This window comes from Artibeus jamaicensis, unplaced genomic scaffold (assembly GCF_021234435.1).
Source record: "Artibeus jamaicensis isolate MK-2021 breed Jamaican fruit bat unplaced genomic scaffold, CSHL_Jam_final contig_525, whole genome shotgun sequence".
Taxonomy (NCBI): Eukaryota; Metazoa; Chordata; class Mammalia; order Chiroptera; family Phyllostomidae; genus Artibeus; species Artibeus jamaicensis.
The window spans coordinates 13,566,153-13,582,606 of NW_026521874.1; the positions used below are offsets into that span (position 1 = coordinate 13,566,153).

Genomic DNA, 16,454 nt, shown 5'->3' on the forward strand with positions numbered 1-16,454 from the left:
TTCATTGTTCTACACTGTGGTCATGACTCACTCTACCAATAAGACAACTGTCAGTGGGGCTCCCAGTTTGGAATTCGGGGCTCTAGAGCGTATACCGGGAAGTGGAATGGGGTGGGGGGGTGCACCCCTTCAGCTTTGCTAAAGGTGACCAGATTGGTTGTGTGAATTTACACTCCACCTGCAGTGTGCAATCTATTGGCATCAACAACAGGCTTTTTAATTTGTGCCACCATGATGAATGCAGAATGCTGTTTTGTTGTGGTTTTATTTTCATTTATTGGGGTGACGTTGGCTAATAAGATTATATAAGTTTTAATGCATAATCTGCATATGGCATTGTGTGTTCGCCACCCAAAGTCAAATCTCCTTTCGTCACCATGCAGTCAATCCTCTTCACCCTCTCCTACCTCCCCCCGCCCCCTTCCCTTCTGTCTGTCTGTGAGTTGTTTGTTTGCTTGTTTTGTTTGCTTACTGCTTTCTGTTTCACAGCCCACATGGGGGTGAAATCATATGGTTCTCGCCTTTTCCATCTGACTTCTTGCGCTTAGAATATTGTCCAGATCCACCCCTGTTGTCGTAAATGGCACTGTCGCGTCTTCTGCTCTGGCTGAGCAGAACGGGAAGGACCTGAGTGCCCGCCCATGGGTGACTGGATGAAGAAGGTGCGGTGCACATACTCAGTACAGTACTGCTCGCTGTGGTTTAACGTGTCTCTCCATGGCGAACAGCGTGGCGTCTATATTCCGTGTGTATTTGCGTTTCCCCTGTCCGAATGGCCAGCTCTCATCCTTTGCTCCTCTTTTTTTAAAAAGATTTTGTTTATTTATCTTTAGAGGAGAAGGGAAGGAGAGGAAAGATACATCAGTGTATGGTCATTTCTCATGGGTCACCCCGCCGGGAACCTGCCTGCAACCCAGGCATGTGCCCTGACTGGGAATCAAACCACAATCGTGTAGTTCACAGGCCCGCACTCAATCCACTGAGCTACACCAGCCAGGGCTGCTTCTCTTTTATTAGGTAGTTTCATTTTGTCCTTAGTTTTCTTAGCCCTTTGCTTTTCTACATACATTTTATGGTCAATTTATTTATATTTTTCACAAAAAGCACCAGATTGTCACAAAAGTTGATTTAAATGTCATAGGTCATTCAGGGAAACGATGTTATCTTTTGCGATGTTATCTTTTCGTCTGTTGAAATTTTGCCCATTGTCATTACCCACAATTTATTCCGTGCCCTTCAGTAATTTTATTTCACTTTTTTTCATCTTCTCCATTGTAGTTAAATTCATTTGTGAGTTCTGTGCAGTTTTGTTGCTACCGTGAATAGTTTTTTTCAATTACTGTTTCAAATGCCTCTTATTTCATTTTCTTGCCTTGCTGCATTGGTCAGGACGTCCAGCCCAGTTCTCAGCAGGAATGGTGAGAGCAAACACCCTTGTGCGGGGCCCTGTCTTTGGGGACAGGCATCCAATTGCTAACCACCACGTAGGAGGCTGACTGCAAGTTTTTCATAAGTGTTCCCTATCAGAGCCACAGAGTTCCCTTCTGTTCCTAGTTTGCTGGGAGTTTTTAATCACGGATAGATGTTGAATGCTGTCAAACTTCTTTTTCTGTATCTATGAGATGATGGTGTAGTTCTTTGTCCTTCCAGTTGTTAGTGCGATGAGTTCCACCAGATGAGTCTCCGGTGTTAAACAATTCTTCATTCTTGAAAAGGAATTTTAATGGACTTTTAAATCCGTTTTTAATGTCACTGATGACATACTAATATTTCCTTTTTTAAAGTTAAGATCCTTCTGTCTGTGTGTACAAATGCTTAGCATTTTCCTGGACAGATGCATAAGAAATTGGCTACAATGACCATCTCAAGGAAGAAGATGGGGGGAGAGGCTTATTTCGCCCTAGTAACTCATTTGTCCCTTTGGTGTCGTGTTCCAGGAGCATTTAAATCTTTTGAGCATGTTAAATCCAATGAGAATGTTACAGATTACGCCACAGTTTGTTTTGTCCGCTGTGCTCAGGCCTCTGTCCTCCTGACCTCTTCTGAAGTGACAGCTCCTGAGGCGATGTGCGTCCTGAAGGAGGCGTCTGCAAACACTGCGATATTTCACGTTTTAAAAAAGAGAACATGCCGGTGTGTTCTTCTAGTGCTTCTCTCCTGCTTTTTCATAAAGATAAACATACCCATACACGCATTTATATCCACAGCAACTACAGAGTTACATATCATGGCGTGCGTGTGTGTCACGTAGTTGAAATCACACTGCAAGAATAATTCTGCTTTTGTTGTGTTTTATTCTTTGGTAGGAGCTTTATCCGTATTTTTACACAGGCATCTAGCTCCTCTCTTTTAATTGGGGGTGAGCTGAGCAGGATTATATAAAATGAACACATAACTATGCTTTCATCTACCCCAGAATTGCTCTAGGAAGCTTTAAAGTAGTGAAATAGTTGGTTCTCAGGGTATACACACTTGGCGTTGTTATAACAAATACTACCCAATGGCTCTATAAAGTAATTATACCAGGTTCTTTAATGCACCGACCCAGCACTTGCCTACTGACTTGCTGTGGATTTGATTGAGCGAGACATGTTTTCTCTGGGTCCCCAGTGACTCCATCTGTAGGAGGAAGAAACTAGGTGGCCCCCACGAGGGTAGGAGATGGCATAATGATAGGCTGTGCAGCCTCAGAGTAGGTCGGAATGACTGTGGGGGGGGCGGGGGGAGACAGTGAGGGCGGGAGGACGCGGGTGGCAGCCAAGCTGAAGGCAGACAATTCAGATGCACTTGGCCCTTATCTCAACTCCTCCATTAGTGCAGCGATAATTCCTCTGGAGCGCTCACCCAAAAGCCCCTCTGGGAGGGCTCACCTCCCAGGGTCTCCCAGAGGAAGAAATGACAAGCAAGGTTAGCAAAATGTGTGCAGGGTAATACTGCCACTGAACAAATAAATACTCTTAAGAAGTACAGAGCAATATAATTTGCACTGGCCAAAGATAATGACAGGATTTATAGACAATATTAATTCATAATGTACTACAGATGGCATGGTCCAGGAACAGAACGCACATTTGTAACTACATGAAGAATGTTTTCCTTTTTCCTCCCTGTCCGTGTGATGCTGTGGCTGGCTGTAGGAGCACCTCTGGAGAAATCTGAATTAGAGCGACTTTCTGAATGGAGCAGGACCAAATGCCCTGCCCCCCATCTCCACCCTACCCAGGCTCAACCACACTGCTGCCGGCAGTGAAAAGAGTTTGTTTAATGTTCCTAAATATGATGCCCGTTGATTACCCACACTTTGAGCAAATCTGGGTGCATTTTATGGTTTCCCAATGCATTGTATGCATTTTGGCTTATTTCAGTAGAATAAAAGAGGAGCAAAGTTCTTCCCCCTTTGGGTTGGGAAAAGGGATGAAGTCATGGTGCAAGTGGCCTCTGGACCACATTAGGTGTGGATTCTGCCCCACAGTAGAGGTGGGATCTGGGACAGTGATGAGACGTGGATTCTGGGTCATGGTAGAGGTGGTTCTGGGTCAGGGTAGAAGTGGGTTCTGCAATGGAGGGAGGCGGATTCAGGGACCTGGTAGAGGTGGTTCTTAGGACGGGTAGCAGGTGGATTCTGGGGACAGGGACAAAGTGGATTCTGGGAAAGCAACAAGTGACTTGTGGAACAGGAACAGATGGGCCGTGGGCCCGCTGTCCCACTCCGTCCTCCCAGAACCTGCTTGTGCAAAGTTCCACTGGAGCACCTCCCGCGTCCCATGGTCGCTGTTAGCTTATTTTTCTCCCAGAGGCTTTAGCTCAAACATCACTTCCTCAGAGAGGCCTCCACGCCCTCATGAGGTCCCCAGGTCCCCGTTACACACTCTCCCCTCTCCCTTTCTTCCTCTTCTAGTGACTGTAGATGTGCACCTGTGGTTACTTGGGCATTGTTTGTTCCTGGTTGGACCGCGACTCCCCGCCCGCAGCGGTCCCATCCGACATGCTCCCTCAGAGCACGGGGCCAGGCACGAGAGGCTGCCCTATCATTATTATCAGGCAAATGAGTTTCCGGTGAGGCTAAGGACGCTGATTCGCGGTTTCATTCCCAGTGCCCAAAAGGCCTTCTGAGTGTATACTGAATCAATCGATAAAGCGGGACGAAGTGAGACGAAAGAGGAGAGGAAGTGAAAGAGAATAAAAGGAGGAAATGTAGGAGGGGGAGACTCAGAGAGCAGAGAGAGAAACAGAGGGAGAAAAGAAAGAACGAATGAATTAAGGCACGCCCAACTGAATGAATTACTGAATTCGGACTGGGCATATGGTGCATCTTGCTGCACAGGGTCACAGCAGCTCCAGCAATAGCCTCCTGAGCGGGTGGCGCGAGTCCGCCCTCCGCTGACCCCGCTCCAGACCCGCGAAGATCCCCACTGGGAATCGGGGTCCCTGCCAGCTAGCCACCCCCGCCCTCCTGCCTGCCCCGCCCACACCGCCCGGCTGCGCAAGGCATAGTGGGAGTTGTAGTCCTGGCGGCCCCGGGGAGCGCAGCGCGGCGTCGGCAACGGCGGGGCTCTACCTCGGCTCCAGCTCCGGCTCCTGCAGCGTGGGCCGGCAACGGCCGGGCGGTGGCTACGTGGCGCGGGCAAGGGGCGTCCGCGCGTCCGCGCCTTCGGGCGGCGGTGTCGCTCCGGCCCCAGGAGTCGACCCTGCCGCCCGCGCGCCGGGGCGCAGGTAAGCAGTGTCTCTAGGGGCTGCGAGGTGGGAGGGCGGCGCAGCCGGCTGACCCTGCTACGCCAGGAGGAGGCCCACGGCCCCCACGCCCCGCGGCACGGCCGCTGAGGATGCTTTAAGGCGTCGGTGCCCGCCTGCGCCCGCATCCTGGCCCGGCCAAGGGGCCCAGCCGCCCGGAGCTCCCTGCGTGCTGAGCGCCGCCGCCTCGCCAGTGTTCGCGGCCCCGGCCGGACATCACCCTCCTCCTACCCCCTGCCCCATCGCGGTCCCCTGCTTCCTGTTAATGCGACCTCCCACCCACCGGTCACCCTGCTTCGCGGTGACCCTCCTTAATCCTTTCCCTTGCTTGCAGTCTCCCTCCTCCCAGCGCGAGCGTTGCCCACTTCCCATATTTCCTGTAGTAACCCTCTTCTTCCTCTGCCCCTTGAGTTACCACCGTAATCCTCGTTCCCTGCTCTTTAGCTAGTCGTCTACTTTTCCTGTCAATAGTCACCTTCCTCTTTTCCCATCCCCTCCTCCCCTGGCCTCCTGGCGATCACCATCTGTATTAACCTATCCTCTGCCCTCCCCGTTCCCCCCACTCCGGAGCTAGTGGATGCTGAAAAAGCTGGCCACAAAAGTGAGGAAAGGTCTCCAGGTCCCCACGCGGGAGGGCTGGCCCCAGAGCAGCTCCTGGCCCCCGGGTGGAGAGGGAGGCATGGATTACAAGCCTTGCCCAGCACTACCTGGGGGATGACCTGGCCTCACCCTGAGAATGACCAGAAGCTCTTAAGCACCGGGCAGCCCCTTGGACTGGTAATGTGAACTGGATGAAACCAGGTTAGCGCCATTAGTCTGTCCCCCAAGTAGGTGTTCGTGGTATAACAAGTTATATTGGATTGGACTTGCTCACCATTGGCCATGAATTTGGACTTTATTCCCCAAGCCCACTGACCTTTAAGGTCTGGGGCTGCATGTTATTGAAGTGCAGAACTGCAGTGAGATGTCCCCATGCCTAATGACAGCAGTGAAACAGATGAAGATAGACAGATGCGTGAAGGAAGCTGGAGGTTACTCTGGTCCCTAAGACTGGGGCTGGGGGTGGGGGAATCCATGCCCTCCCCACTGGGGAGATGGGCGGTTGTCACCGGGTGCAGTAGGATCAAATGTTTGAAGCAGAGTTTAATAAGCTGCCAATACCACTGAAAACGTAAGGGCTGCTTTTAGTGTCGTATTTCAGCTGTGAGCCTGATAATCAGTCTCTGGACTCAGGGGCCTGCCTTTGCATTTTGACTAAAGTGACTGACGGGTCTGAAAAGTGCTAACTTCAGCCCTCAATGCCGTTTTTGATCTTTGAACAGGGTCTGAACCTGGAGCTCAGGGCATCAGGATCTCTTGCTGCCTTTTGTTTATAGGCTCAGTCTAGGGAGCACTGGTGGCTGTCATTGTACAGAATGACGCTTCCCCAGGGGGAGAGAGTATGGGGAGTAAGCTGCAGAGTGTTCTGAGGAGTGATTCCTTCACCTTCTATCCTGACCTCCGAGTCTTCATTTCGATGGACTGAAAACTCTAGAGTAGCAGGGCCGATGGGAACTAACACTTAACAGGTGTTTGTCAAATTATCACCATCTCACTCTTAGAGCATTTAAGGAAGCCTCGCTTCTTGAGAGAGGGAGTTTAATTCCAGTTCGGAGTTTAGCTCAGTGTTGGGGGGGATCCTTTCGGTACAAGCGCTTGTTAGTATGCAGTGGTTAGTTTCACACTGAAGTTCAGGAAGCCCAGGGCTCTCTCGGGGAGATGGCTTGCAAACAGTTCGCCTTTCGTCCAGGTTTTTCTTCCCTTTTCAAGAGGAAACAGCTGCCAGTTATGTATGGTGGGATGAAGAGAGAACCTGGGGCCCAGAGGAGTCTGTACCTATCCAGGGGCACCCAGCCCCTCCCTGTTCTCCCAAATCTGTGAAGAAATTGAGAACACGTGAGGAAAAAAAAATAGCATCGAACCTCCCCGCTCTTGTATTTTTTGTAAAAGCAGGAAAAACACACACGGATATTCGACACATGTGTTTTGGATTTACTGAACACCATAGCGGAGTGGTTCTGTATGAAGGTGCAGAGAGGCAGCTAACGATCACCTAAGGCTTCCCTTTCGGTTTTCGGCTTTGCAGGTTGGGGACTGAAAAACATCCCTTGAGATGTTCGGCAGCAAGAGTGTCCGAGTCTACCTTCAGCTGTTGGTGTTTTCAGTCCTAAGACATCTTTCCCTGATGCCCCCCCCCCCCGCCCCGCCTTTGGTTTGCTGGCTAATTGGGGTGGGATGTCACATGTCATAGCAGTCACTGGTGCATGCTGAGTGCTTACCATGACCATAAGTGCCCAACGTCCGTCATTCACCTTCAGTCAGTGAGATGAGCACCCCCCATCTTGAGACTCAGAGCGGGGAGCGACCTGGCCAGGGCTGGGATTAGTACTCGGTCCAGCCTGTCTCCAGCTTGAGTTCTTAATCTCTCTGCTACGGTGGCAGGGATGCATTAGACTTGTAGTAGAACGTAGTAGACCTGGCTGTTGTCACCAGATTAGAAAAAGCAGGACACACAGAGGGTTTCAGCTGGGGGACATGGCAGGGGTTTACAGACCTGGGCAGCCTGCTAGTGGGGCTCTGTGTACATGGTCCTTTTAGGTTAATCGGGGTGCTGGACAGTGTGGCCCCGACCATCAGTACAGTACGCGGGACAGCCCCTTGTGTCTGGTTTGGAGACAGTCAGAGACCTGGAAGGGCTTTTATTTCCATTCTGTCTCATCATGTCAGTTTCACAACCTCATGGGTGAGGCCAGTGTCTGCCATGGCTTCGACCACAGAGGGCCCACTTCCTTTTCCAGTCTGATTTAAGCCTGACCCACGTCAGGAGGGTGAGAGAGTAAGGATGGAGTGCTGTGAAAACGGACCGCTAAGTGGAGAACATGCAGTTTTAAAGTTCCTGCGCCACTTTGAAAGTGCTTTTGAATCCTTGTCTCTGAAGAGGCGCAGAGGTTGGAGGAGCATCAGTGTTTATTACATGCGTACTGTGGAAGAGGATAGCAAAATGGATAGGTGTCACTCTGAGGGCAGATGGGCTTCGTGTCCCTGACGTGGCTGCATGAACTTGGGGGTGTGAGGGGACTTCTCCGAGCCTCGGTTTCCTCATCTGTGAAGTGGGAACTGTAGCACCTCCTAGGGGTGAGAATATGGGTGGGATTACGGTAATTATCAGAGTGCTTGATGCGGATGAAACGCTCCTGGTTTGGGGAAATGGGGGTGGCGGTAAAATGCGGGGAGAATACACAAGGTTGAGAAGTGTGTCCCTGCCAACGAGGACCTTACAGAATGATCTGTGACTTTATGTTTCAGTTGAGGACTTTTCCAGATGTAAAAAGACTCATGCTGTTTGTTTGTTTCTTCATCCCAGGGTTGGACTTTTTGGAAAATCACTTCCCAGGGGCCAGCACCACGCGCTGATGTGACCTAAGGCAGCTCCTTCCACGGTCCCCACACTGACTTTTGCCTGGAGAGGAGCGGCGCGCACGGGCGGCCTCGCTCTTTGTGGATGCAGCCCTTGGCCGGACCCGAGGAACCGGGGCGGCCATGCCTCCCCCGACCCCCACTGCCCCACGCTAACCTGCACCGTGTGGGTGCCCTCAGGACCCCAGAGGACTGACTGTCTGACCTTGCTTCACACCTTCAACAGCAACTCCCCCAAGATGTCGCTCGAGTGGCTGGTGGCCTGGAGCTGGTCGCTGGACGGCCTGCGGGACTGCATTGCCACAGGCATCCAGTCCGTGAGGGACTGTGACACCACCGCCGTGGTCACTGTGGCCGGCCTGCTGGTCCTGTTCGTGTGGTACTGTTACCACGTGGGCCGGGAGCAGCCCCGGCCCTACGTCTCGGTCAACTCCCTCATGCAGGGCGTGGACGCCGACGGGCTGCAGAACGGGTACGTGTACTGCCAGTCCCCCGAGTGCGTGCGCTGCACCCACAACGAGGGCCTCAACCAGAAGCTCTACCACAACCTGCAGGAGTACGCCAAGCGCTACTCCTGGTCCGGCATGGGCCGCATCCACAAGGGCATCCGCGAGCAGGGCCGCTACCTCAACAGCCGGCCCTCCATCCAGAAGCCCGAGGTCTTCTTCCTGCCCGACCTGCCCACCGCGCCCTACTTCGCCCGGGACGCGCAGAAGCATGATGTGGAGCTGCTGGAGCGGAACTTCCAGACCGTCCTGTGCGAGTTCGAGGCCCTGTACAAAGCCTTCTCAAACTGCAGCCTGCCGCAGGGCTGGAAAGTGAACAGCACGCCCAGCGGGGAGTGGGTCACCTTTTACCTGGTCAATCAGGGGGTGTGCGTCCCCAGGAACTGCAGGAAGTGCCCACGGACGTACCGCTTGCTCGGGAGCCTGCGGACCTGTATCGGGAACAATGTGTTTGGGAACGCGTGCATCTCCGTGCTGAGCCCCGGGACCGTGATAACGGAGCACTACGGGCCCACCAACATCCGCATCCGATGCCACTTAGGTAGGTCGCGGGGCTGGGGTCTTCCGACACGTACCCTCCTGGGCAGACTTGGCCTGGCCGTCTGGAACCCCAGCGCCAGCTCAGTCCCCAGAGTGCGCTTCCTTCACATTCCTCACCACACTGCCATCTGCCATCACACATTGATGAGTCACCTGTGAACCGTGCTGACAGCAGGGACTGGGTCAGAAAAGACCCTGGCGATCAGTCAGAACCTAGTTTCTGGCAGAGGCTGTACTGGAAGGAGCTTCCCGCAGTGGGAGAAGCAGTCCCCGGGTGCACGGACATGGCAGCCGATCGCCCCCGGGGCTGTTGGGGGCTTGACAAGTGACTAATGCACCTGAGGGGCTCAGTTTTAACTTGCTCTAAATTAATATATATTTTTTATGTATTTATTTTTTGAGAGAGGGGAAAGGAAGGAGAAAGAGAGGGAGAGAAAATATCGAGGTATGGTTGCCTCTCATGCGTCCCCTGCTGGGAACTGGCCTGCAACCCAGGCATGTGTCCTGACTGGGAATCGAACCGCGATACTCTGGTTCGCAGGCCCGCGGTCAATCCACTGAGCTACGACAGCCAGGGCTTAACTTGCTCTAAATTAAAATCTCAGTGGCCACACAGGGCTGGTGCCTGCTGTGGGGGACAGGGAGCCACAGGGCCGAAGGCTGTCACGGTGATCCCCGAGGCTCATGGTGACGTCAGGAGGCCGAGTACCTTCTGAATGTGCAGAGAGAAGGCGGTGCTCGGTGACTTTACCCAGAGTCTGGGGGGGGTGGCGTGCCCTGTGTCACAGTGGTGTTGAGAGCAGGGTTGGTCGGACCGCGCGTGCCTGTGTCCTGGCCCTTCCACCGGCTGGCGGTGTGACCAGGGGCAGGTCGCTGCACCGCTCTGAGCCTGAGTCTCCTCGTTTGGAAAGTGGAGGAAAAGGTCGTTTTTCACAGAGCATGTGTATTGTAGAGGATTTGCTCACATGGAGCGTGACAGAGAGAGAGCACTTAATCGAAGTAGGCCTGAAAACAGCGTGGTAAATGGGGATATTAGCTCCCAGAATGTCGCCTGCATTCCTGGTGAGTCATGACAGTGGCTTGGTTACCAGGACGATGGCATCCCAGACTAGAGGAGGGCACCGGAGCGGAGGCTCGGCGAGGCCCTGGGAAGGCGGCGCTGCCTGGGCGTCAGGGTGGAGGGAGGGACCCCCCGATGACCCCCTGTGGGCCGGAGCAGGGGTCCCTAACTAGTTCTGCCGAGGAGTCTCAGGGCTGCCCGTGGGGGCCTGGGTTTGATCCTGCTTCGCCCAGAGCCCTCCGCTCCCCCTGTTCTCACTCTGGGGATCCTGAATAAAGTTTAGCTTCAACCTAGGACTTCACTGCTTTAAACAGCAAAAGGGACAAGATTCGAGCAGTTGACACCGTGAGTGTTTGAGCAGAAAGGCAGGACAGAGTGGAGGCTCTGGAGTAGGTGGCCTGGCTTCGGGTCAGTCAGGTCACTCTGAGCAAATAACTGAGTGTCTCTGTGCCTCAGTTTCCTCACCTGTATAATGGGAAGGTAGCAGTTATCTCCCAAGATCCTTAGAGGCTTAAATAAAGTACTCTCTTTGTGGCCACTTCGTGTTGCCCAGCACGTGGCAGCGTTCAATCAACAGTTGGTAGTAGCTTTGTGGCTCAGATGCCGTGTTGGACAGTGTAATAAAGAATCCACAAGGCCAGGCTCTGCCCTCGGGAGCAGGGGGAGTGAATAGACTGTGGAAGCAAACACACCTGGGTGCAAACCTGTTAGTCCCATGTACTGAGCGGCTTCAGGCACAGCCCTGAACCTCTCTGAGCAGCAGCCTGCTCCTCTCCCAGTGGAGGCAGTGACCCCTCCCTGGGCGGCTGGTTGGAGGGTTAGAAGTGCTGTCTGCGGAGCAGGTGGCAGGTGACAGCGGTCAGGTAACAGCGGCTCCGACTAACCCCGGAGGTGAGATGGTCACGTGATGGACGTGAGCAGTGAAGTCGCGGTGTGAGGCGGCAGGGCATGCTCTGAGGTCAGAGGACGAGAGGGCTGCAGGTGGGCAGCTTCAGGGAGGCAGTCTGACCTTAAAGGGTCCCCAGGACCCCTGGGGTGGAGCTGGGGGAGCCATGTCTAGGCCTCCCAAGGCGTCTAGTGATGGAGACCAAGCTCGGGGCAGCTGGGTGGGAGCAAACCAGCAAGGGTCCCCCCTCAGGCTTCCGTCTTAAGGCTGTGGACAATGGGGGGCAATGCTAGGGGGGGTTGTTTGTTTTTTAAATAAAGGGTTTCCTTTTCTGTTTTCTAAAAACTTCACCACGATGTAGGGAACAACATTTGAGGATGGATGTGGTAGAGCTCCGGGCAGGTGTGAGGAGTCGGAAGGGCTGCTGCAGGAACAGCAAACATTTGCCTCCTGTGCGTGAATGCCTTCTGCGCACCCATGCAGGTGACGTGTGAGTGAGTCACACCCACACGGGTCCTCTTTCTGGCCCGTCATTCCCTCTCGGCCAGCTAGGTGCTGGCCCCCAGGAACAGGGGGCCCCGTCGTGTCCCCGAACAACAGGACACCTGGGAACACGTCCCGCTGGAGTGTGGCTAGTCCCTGTGGCCAGGGCGCGCTCCCTTCTTTCCGTGCCCCACCCTGGAAGGAAAGAAAGGTGTGTTCGATTCAGGTGACGGTGAGTGCTGAGAGAGCGGGGTCCAGAGAACGAGGCGAGGAGCAGGGCAAGCCTGGTGCGTGACTGGAGGCCACACCTCTGCCAGCTTCCGGGCTGCAGGTGGAGGGGTGCCTGTGGTTCCAGACAGTGCTCGTGAGACACTGGCCCTTGTCCTCCTTTCTGCCTGCTGCTGTCTGAGTTGTGGCTGAAGGCCCTGTCCCTGCAGGCGCTGCTCATGGGGCACGCATTTGCTGAGCCCCGTTCTGAGCTACCTTTAGAGGTGGCGTCACTCGGTCTCAGTTCCCTGCAGAACCATAGGACAGTCCAGCCCACCCAGCATGGTGCAGGGGGCTGGGATGTGCCAACTGCACTGCCCCAGACCTCCAGGAAGTGGCCTCTGACGATCGCCGGGCCAGGGTCACAGGGGAGGCCAATACCCACCCAGTGGCCAGCCCCCCGGAAAGTGCAGGTTGGAATGTAGGAGGTGTGCAGCCAAGTCTCACTACATAAGCCCAGTTCGCCTCTCGTTTCCTTTTCACACGTGTGCTGTCGGATTTCTGGGCTGCAGAGCTACCTGGTACCAGTAGACCAGCTCGTGTTTGCCTTGCCCACCCTGAGTGCCAGCCGCCTGAAGTGGGGCTGCTGGTGGCCAGTCTTTTCTCCACCCATTCCCTGCCTCCTGCAGTGGCTGGGGGGACAGAGCAGCAAACCCTAAGCCAGAGAGGGCCTGGGCATAGGGGACAGGCCGGGGCCATGTGTGGGGACTGTCTCTGTCCCCAGGAGCCACCTGAATTCTCTGGGGGAGTAGCAGTGACTTTGGCCAACTAAACTGGTTTGCTGGCAGGTGGCAGGAATGGTGGGCCCCTGGGAGGCGGGAGCAGAAGGAGGGGAGGCAGGGAAAGGAGGCGCGGCGGGCAGGCCAGGCCATCTTTCTGTTGTACTGTGGTGTGGCAGCCAATCATGTCGTGTCACAGAGAAAGGGGGGCTTTTCTGACCCCCAGATAGACTGTCCCTGCAGAGAACAGCTGTCCCTGGAGTCCTCCCAGCAGCTGAACCCCCCAACCCCAGTTGCTGTTAACACTGGCAGGTGGTCGTGGTTTCGAAGCCAGAGTGAACAGTCCCAGCCAATTCAGGGAAATGTCCTGTTGGGGTTGAAACTAGTATTAACTGCAGGAAAATCAACAATCCTTTTACTACCCCTGCTGCTAACGGAGTAACTGGCATTTGTACCATGGTGTCCAGTGTCCTAAGGGCCTGTTCTTTGGACCCAGAGAGGTTTGGATTCAACTCCCAGCTCCTGCCAGGTCTAAAGAGCGACAGCCAGCAGGACCGTTACCTCCCTGTATCTCAGTCGCTCCACCTGCAAGCAGGTGATGTCTGTAAAGTGTTTATGCAACACAAGCCTGCCCACAGAGAGTCTTCAGTTATTGGGAGCAAGGATAGTGGGCACGTTGCACTTCTCAGACGCGAAGGCCGCGGCTCAGAGAGGTTCGGTGCTGGCCCAGAGCCCCACAGCAGCTGCGAGTCAGAGCCAGTGGTCTGGTCGCAGGGCCCCTGAGAGCTCTCACCGCATCCGCTGGCGCATCCGCTGGCTCCAGGGGTGCATCTGAACAGAGAGTACACTGTCGGAGAGAGTGCATTCGTGTCTGTCAGAGAGGCTGTTTCGTGTTTGTCACAAGGAACATCAGGTCACGGGTACGTCGACTGGCCCAAGGCCATGGCTGTCACAGTTAGCCACGAGGACGGAGGAGACCACCACAGTCCCAGCCCCTCTTCCAGGGCCCGCTTCGTCCCGGGTGAGTCCTTCCGGGCAGTCGTGAGGCTGCCCCAGCCTCTTCCCCAAGCATCAGTGATGGGGCCAGTGTTCCCTCAGACGATGGCTTGGAGACGGGTGCGTGGGGTGCACGCACGGCCACAGTTCAGCCAGACCCTCCCCAGGGTCAGGCACCCCAGCGCGCACTCCCCACGAGTGTTCTGAGCACGTGGCTCCTCACGAAGGTGCTGTTCTGCAACCTCTCAGAGCTCAGGCATTTTCCTCGGGGCGGCCTCCAATCTTCCTGAATGTGGCCAGGGAAACTCAGGCCAGGAACGTGCCATCCTCGGGCCTGAAAATGCAGTGAAGGGTTGGAACCCAAAGAGGAGGGCACTGTGTGAGCCTCTGCATCTCTCCTGTCGCCTGAAGCAGCTCCGGAGACGGGACTGCAGGTAACGCAATTACTGAGAGGCAGGGTTCTGAACCTCCATTTCCAGGGGTGTGCTGGGGGGCCTCCAGGAGTCCTAGAAGTGTAGGCTAGCCTTGGTTGCTGGAAGAGTCCATGACCCTGAAAGATGAAGCCAGCAATTTCCAACTGGTGAGCAGCAAGAATTTTTGAAACATGCAATACTTGGGAAGTTGGGGCACTGAGCACTTTTCCCTTAGATTCTCAAATTTAAAAAATGACAACAGTGAACACCCTCTCTAGCCACTGGTGAAAATGAATCAAAATTATACCTATTTTATTGTCAGATCGCCAAAAAACATTTTTGGTGTACCACAGAATATTAGTAATTGATTTGTGTGTTCCATGAGATGAAAAAGGTTGAAAATCGTGGGATTGAGCCAGTAGAGGAATGAGTTTTTCCCAGGAATATGGTAAGGATCCAGCTGCTTAGCCTGTAGTTGCACTACTGAACTACCTCTCACTCTAAATACTTTATACCTCACCCCTGACTTCCGGCCACGCCAGATCTTACCTGCCTTCACGCCGTCTTCTCTCCTCCTGTCCCCAAGGTCTGAAAACTCCAAGTGGCTGTGAGCTCGTCGTGGGGGGCGAGCCCCAGTGCTGGGCGGAAGGCCGCTGTCTTCTCTTCGACGACTCTTTCCTCCACACGGCGTTCCACGGAGGTGAGTGTCTGCCCTCCCTACGGCCGCTTCTTAAATGTGAACTTGATTTTAGGGGCAGTTCTAGGTTTATAGGAAAATTGAGCAGCAAGTCCACCCCACACCCCCTCCCCATACACAGTTTCCCCTTTTAGTAACATCTTGCTTTAGTTCATGTGTTAGCACGTTGATAGTACACGTGTTACCCTCAACGAGCTTAACACTGACAGGTCACTGTCACCTAGTCAGTTGTTTGTATGGGGGTTCACGCTGTGTGGCACACTCTGTGGGTTTTGGCAAATGCACGAGGACAGACGTGCACCGTGACGTGATCACACGGAATAGCTCTGCCACCCCAAATATCCTGTGCTCCCGCCAGGCACCCCCCTCCCTGGGCCTCGTCCCCTACGCATTCTGCCCAGAGCCCTAGGAAACCACGATCATGTTTCTGATCGGAGAGCAGGAGCTCTTCCGGTCTTGCCAAAAGCTCACCACGTGGGCGCGGGCTCTGGCCCCGGGCTGTTTGAACCTTTCCCCTCTCGCCCCTACCGCAGGTTCGGCAGAGGATGGCCCACGGGTGGTTTTCATGGTGGATCTGTGGCATCCAAACGTTGCTGCGGCCGAACGGCAGGCCCTAGACTTCATCTTTGCTCCAGGCCGGTGAGTCCAGCTCCTGTGCTGGGCGGCCCCGGGCGCACCTGCACAGATGGTGGAGCAGCCCAGCGCCTGCCGCGTCACAGTGCCACGCTCCGAACCTGCCTCAACAGAAAGCTCTTACTTGGGATTTTTCCACCACGTTGGGTCCCTCTTTCCTTTTGTTATCGTTAGTGGGAGATTTCCAGCCTGTATTTTCTTCGATTTTTTTTTCTTCTGTTCATTTGCTTCTGCGATTCCTTTCTGCCTACTGGCACATTACTTTGCTCTGTGGCCGGAGGCTTGGCACCCCTGTTGTCTGTGTCCCGTGGCTACGTGATGTATCATTCTTCTGAAATAGAGTAATCAAGCAGTTACTTGTCTGAATGTAACAACGTACAACTTCATGTGGTCACCTAAAAAAGGAAAAACGAACACAACACACTGCACACCGAGCACTGGAGAACTTGGCCTCTGCCACCGTCATGCCACGGGGACCTTCAGCCCCCCCCCCCAAGGGGCTTCTGCAGTCCCTGCACGTGGCCATCTTCGTGAGCAGGGTGGACCCGGTTAGGGGCGGTACCCAGGCTCACAGCCTGGGGAAACGTCACCCTCCACTCGCGCCACCCCAAACCCTGTCGGGTCTCCGATGGCAGAGAGCTGTCGGCAGCTGGGACTGGAGGCTTTTTGCAACGCCGCTCTCCTTCAGAGCTGAGGCTGGTGTCCTCGAGAGTCTGGCCGGGGCGCCCATGGGTCAGCTGCAGGACTCGTACTTCACTTACCTCACTGCCTACAGAAGCCCTACTGCCACTTGGGGCCGGGAGCACTCCCTGTGTTCACCATCTTGATGATGAACTTGGACACCACCACCAGGTTGGCCCACTGGAGCTGTGGTGGGGTAGAACCTCACTCGCCACCCAGTGACATTCTGGAAAGCCTTTCTCTGGCAAAACTGGAAACGTAGATGTGAACAAAGTGTCTGTTTTGTTTTGGAGTTTCATTGCCTATGATTTTCCATTTATTTGTCTGTACATAAACGTCCAAATGCTGGACTCAGAGACCGTGAGTCAGCCCTGTGTCCTTGTCAC

At 54.3% G+C, this 16,454-nt stretch overlaps 1 protein-coding gene across 1 annotated transcript; it reads left to right on the top strand.

Annotated features, from left to right (window-relative positions):
• Positions 1–8,191: 8,191 nt before the first annotated feature.
• On the top strand, positions 8,192–16,426 carry ASPHD2 (aspartate beta-hydroxylase domain containing 2). The gene is made up of 3 exons (XM_037161541.2): positions 8,192–9,234; positions 14,644–14,757; positions 15,288–16,426. Exons 1-3 carry the CDS (start codon positions 8,427–8,429, stop codon positions 15,395–15,397), a joined length of 1,032 nt encoding a protein of 343 aa, XP_037017436.2. The 5' UTR covers positions 8,192–8,426; the 3' UTR covers positions 15,398–16,426.
• The last annotated feature ends 28 nt before the right edge of the window (positions 16,427–16,454 follow it).

Bases quoted from the DNA above. Each gene is read 5' to 3' on its own strand.
- ASPHD2 (XM_037161541.2), top strand. From the start codon at position 8,427: ATGTCGCTCGAGTGGCTGGTGGCCTGGAGCTGGTCGCTGGACGGCCTG. The intron at 9,235-14,643 runs GTAGGTCGCGGG...CCTGTCCCCAAG, and splicing joins CCGCATCCGATGCCACTTAG to GTCTGAAAACTCCAAGTGGC. The intron at 14,758-15,287 runs GTGAGTGTCTGC...CCCCTACCGCAG, and splicing joins CCACACGGCGTTCCACGGAG to GTTCGGCAGAGGATGGCCCA.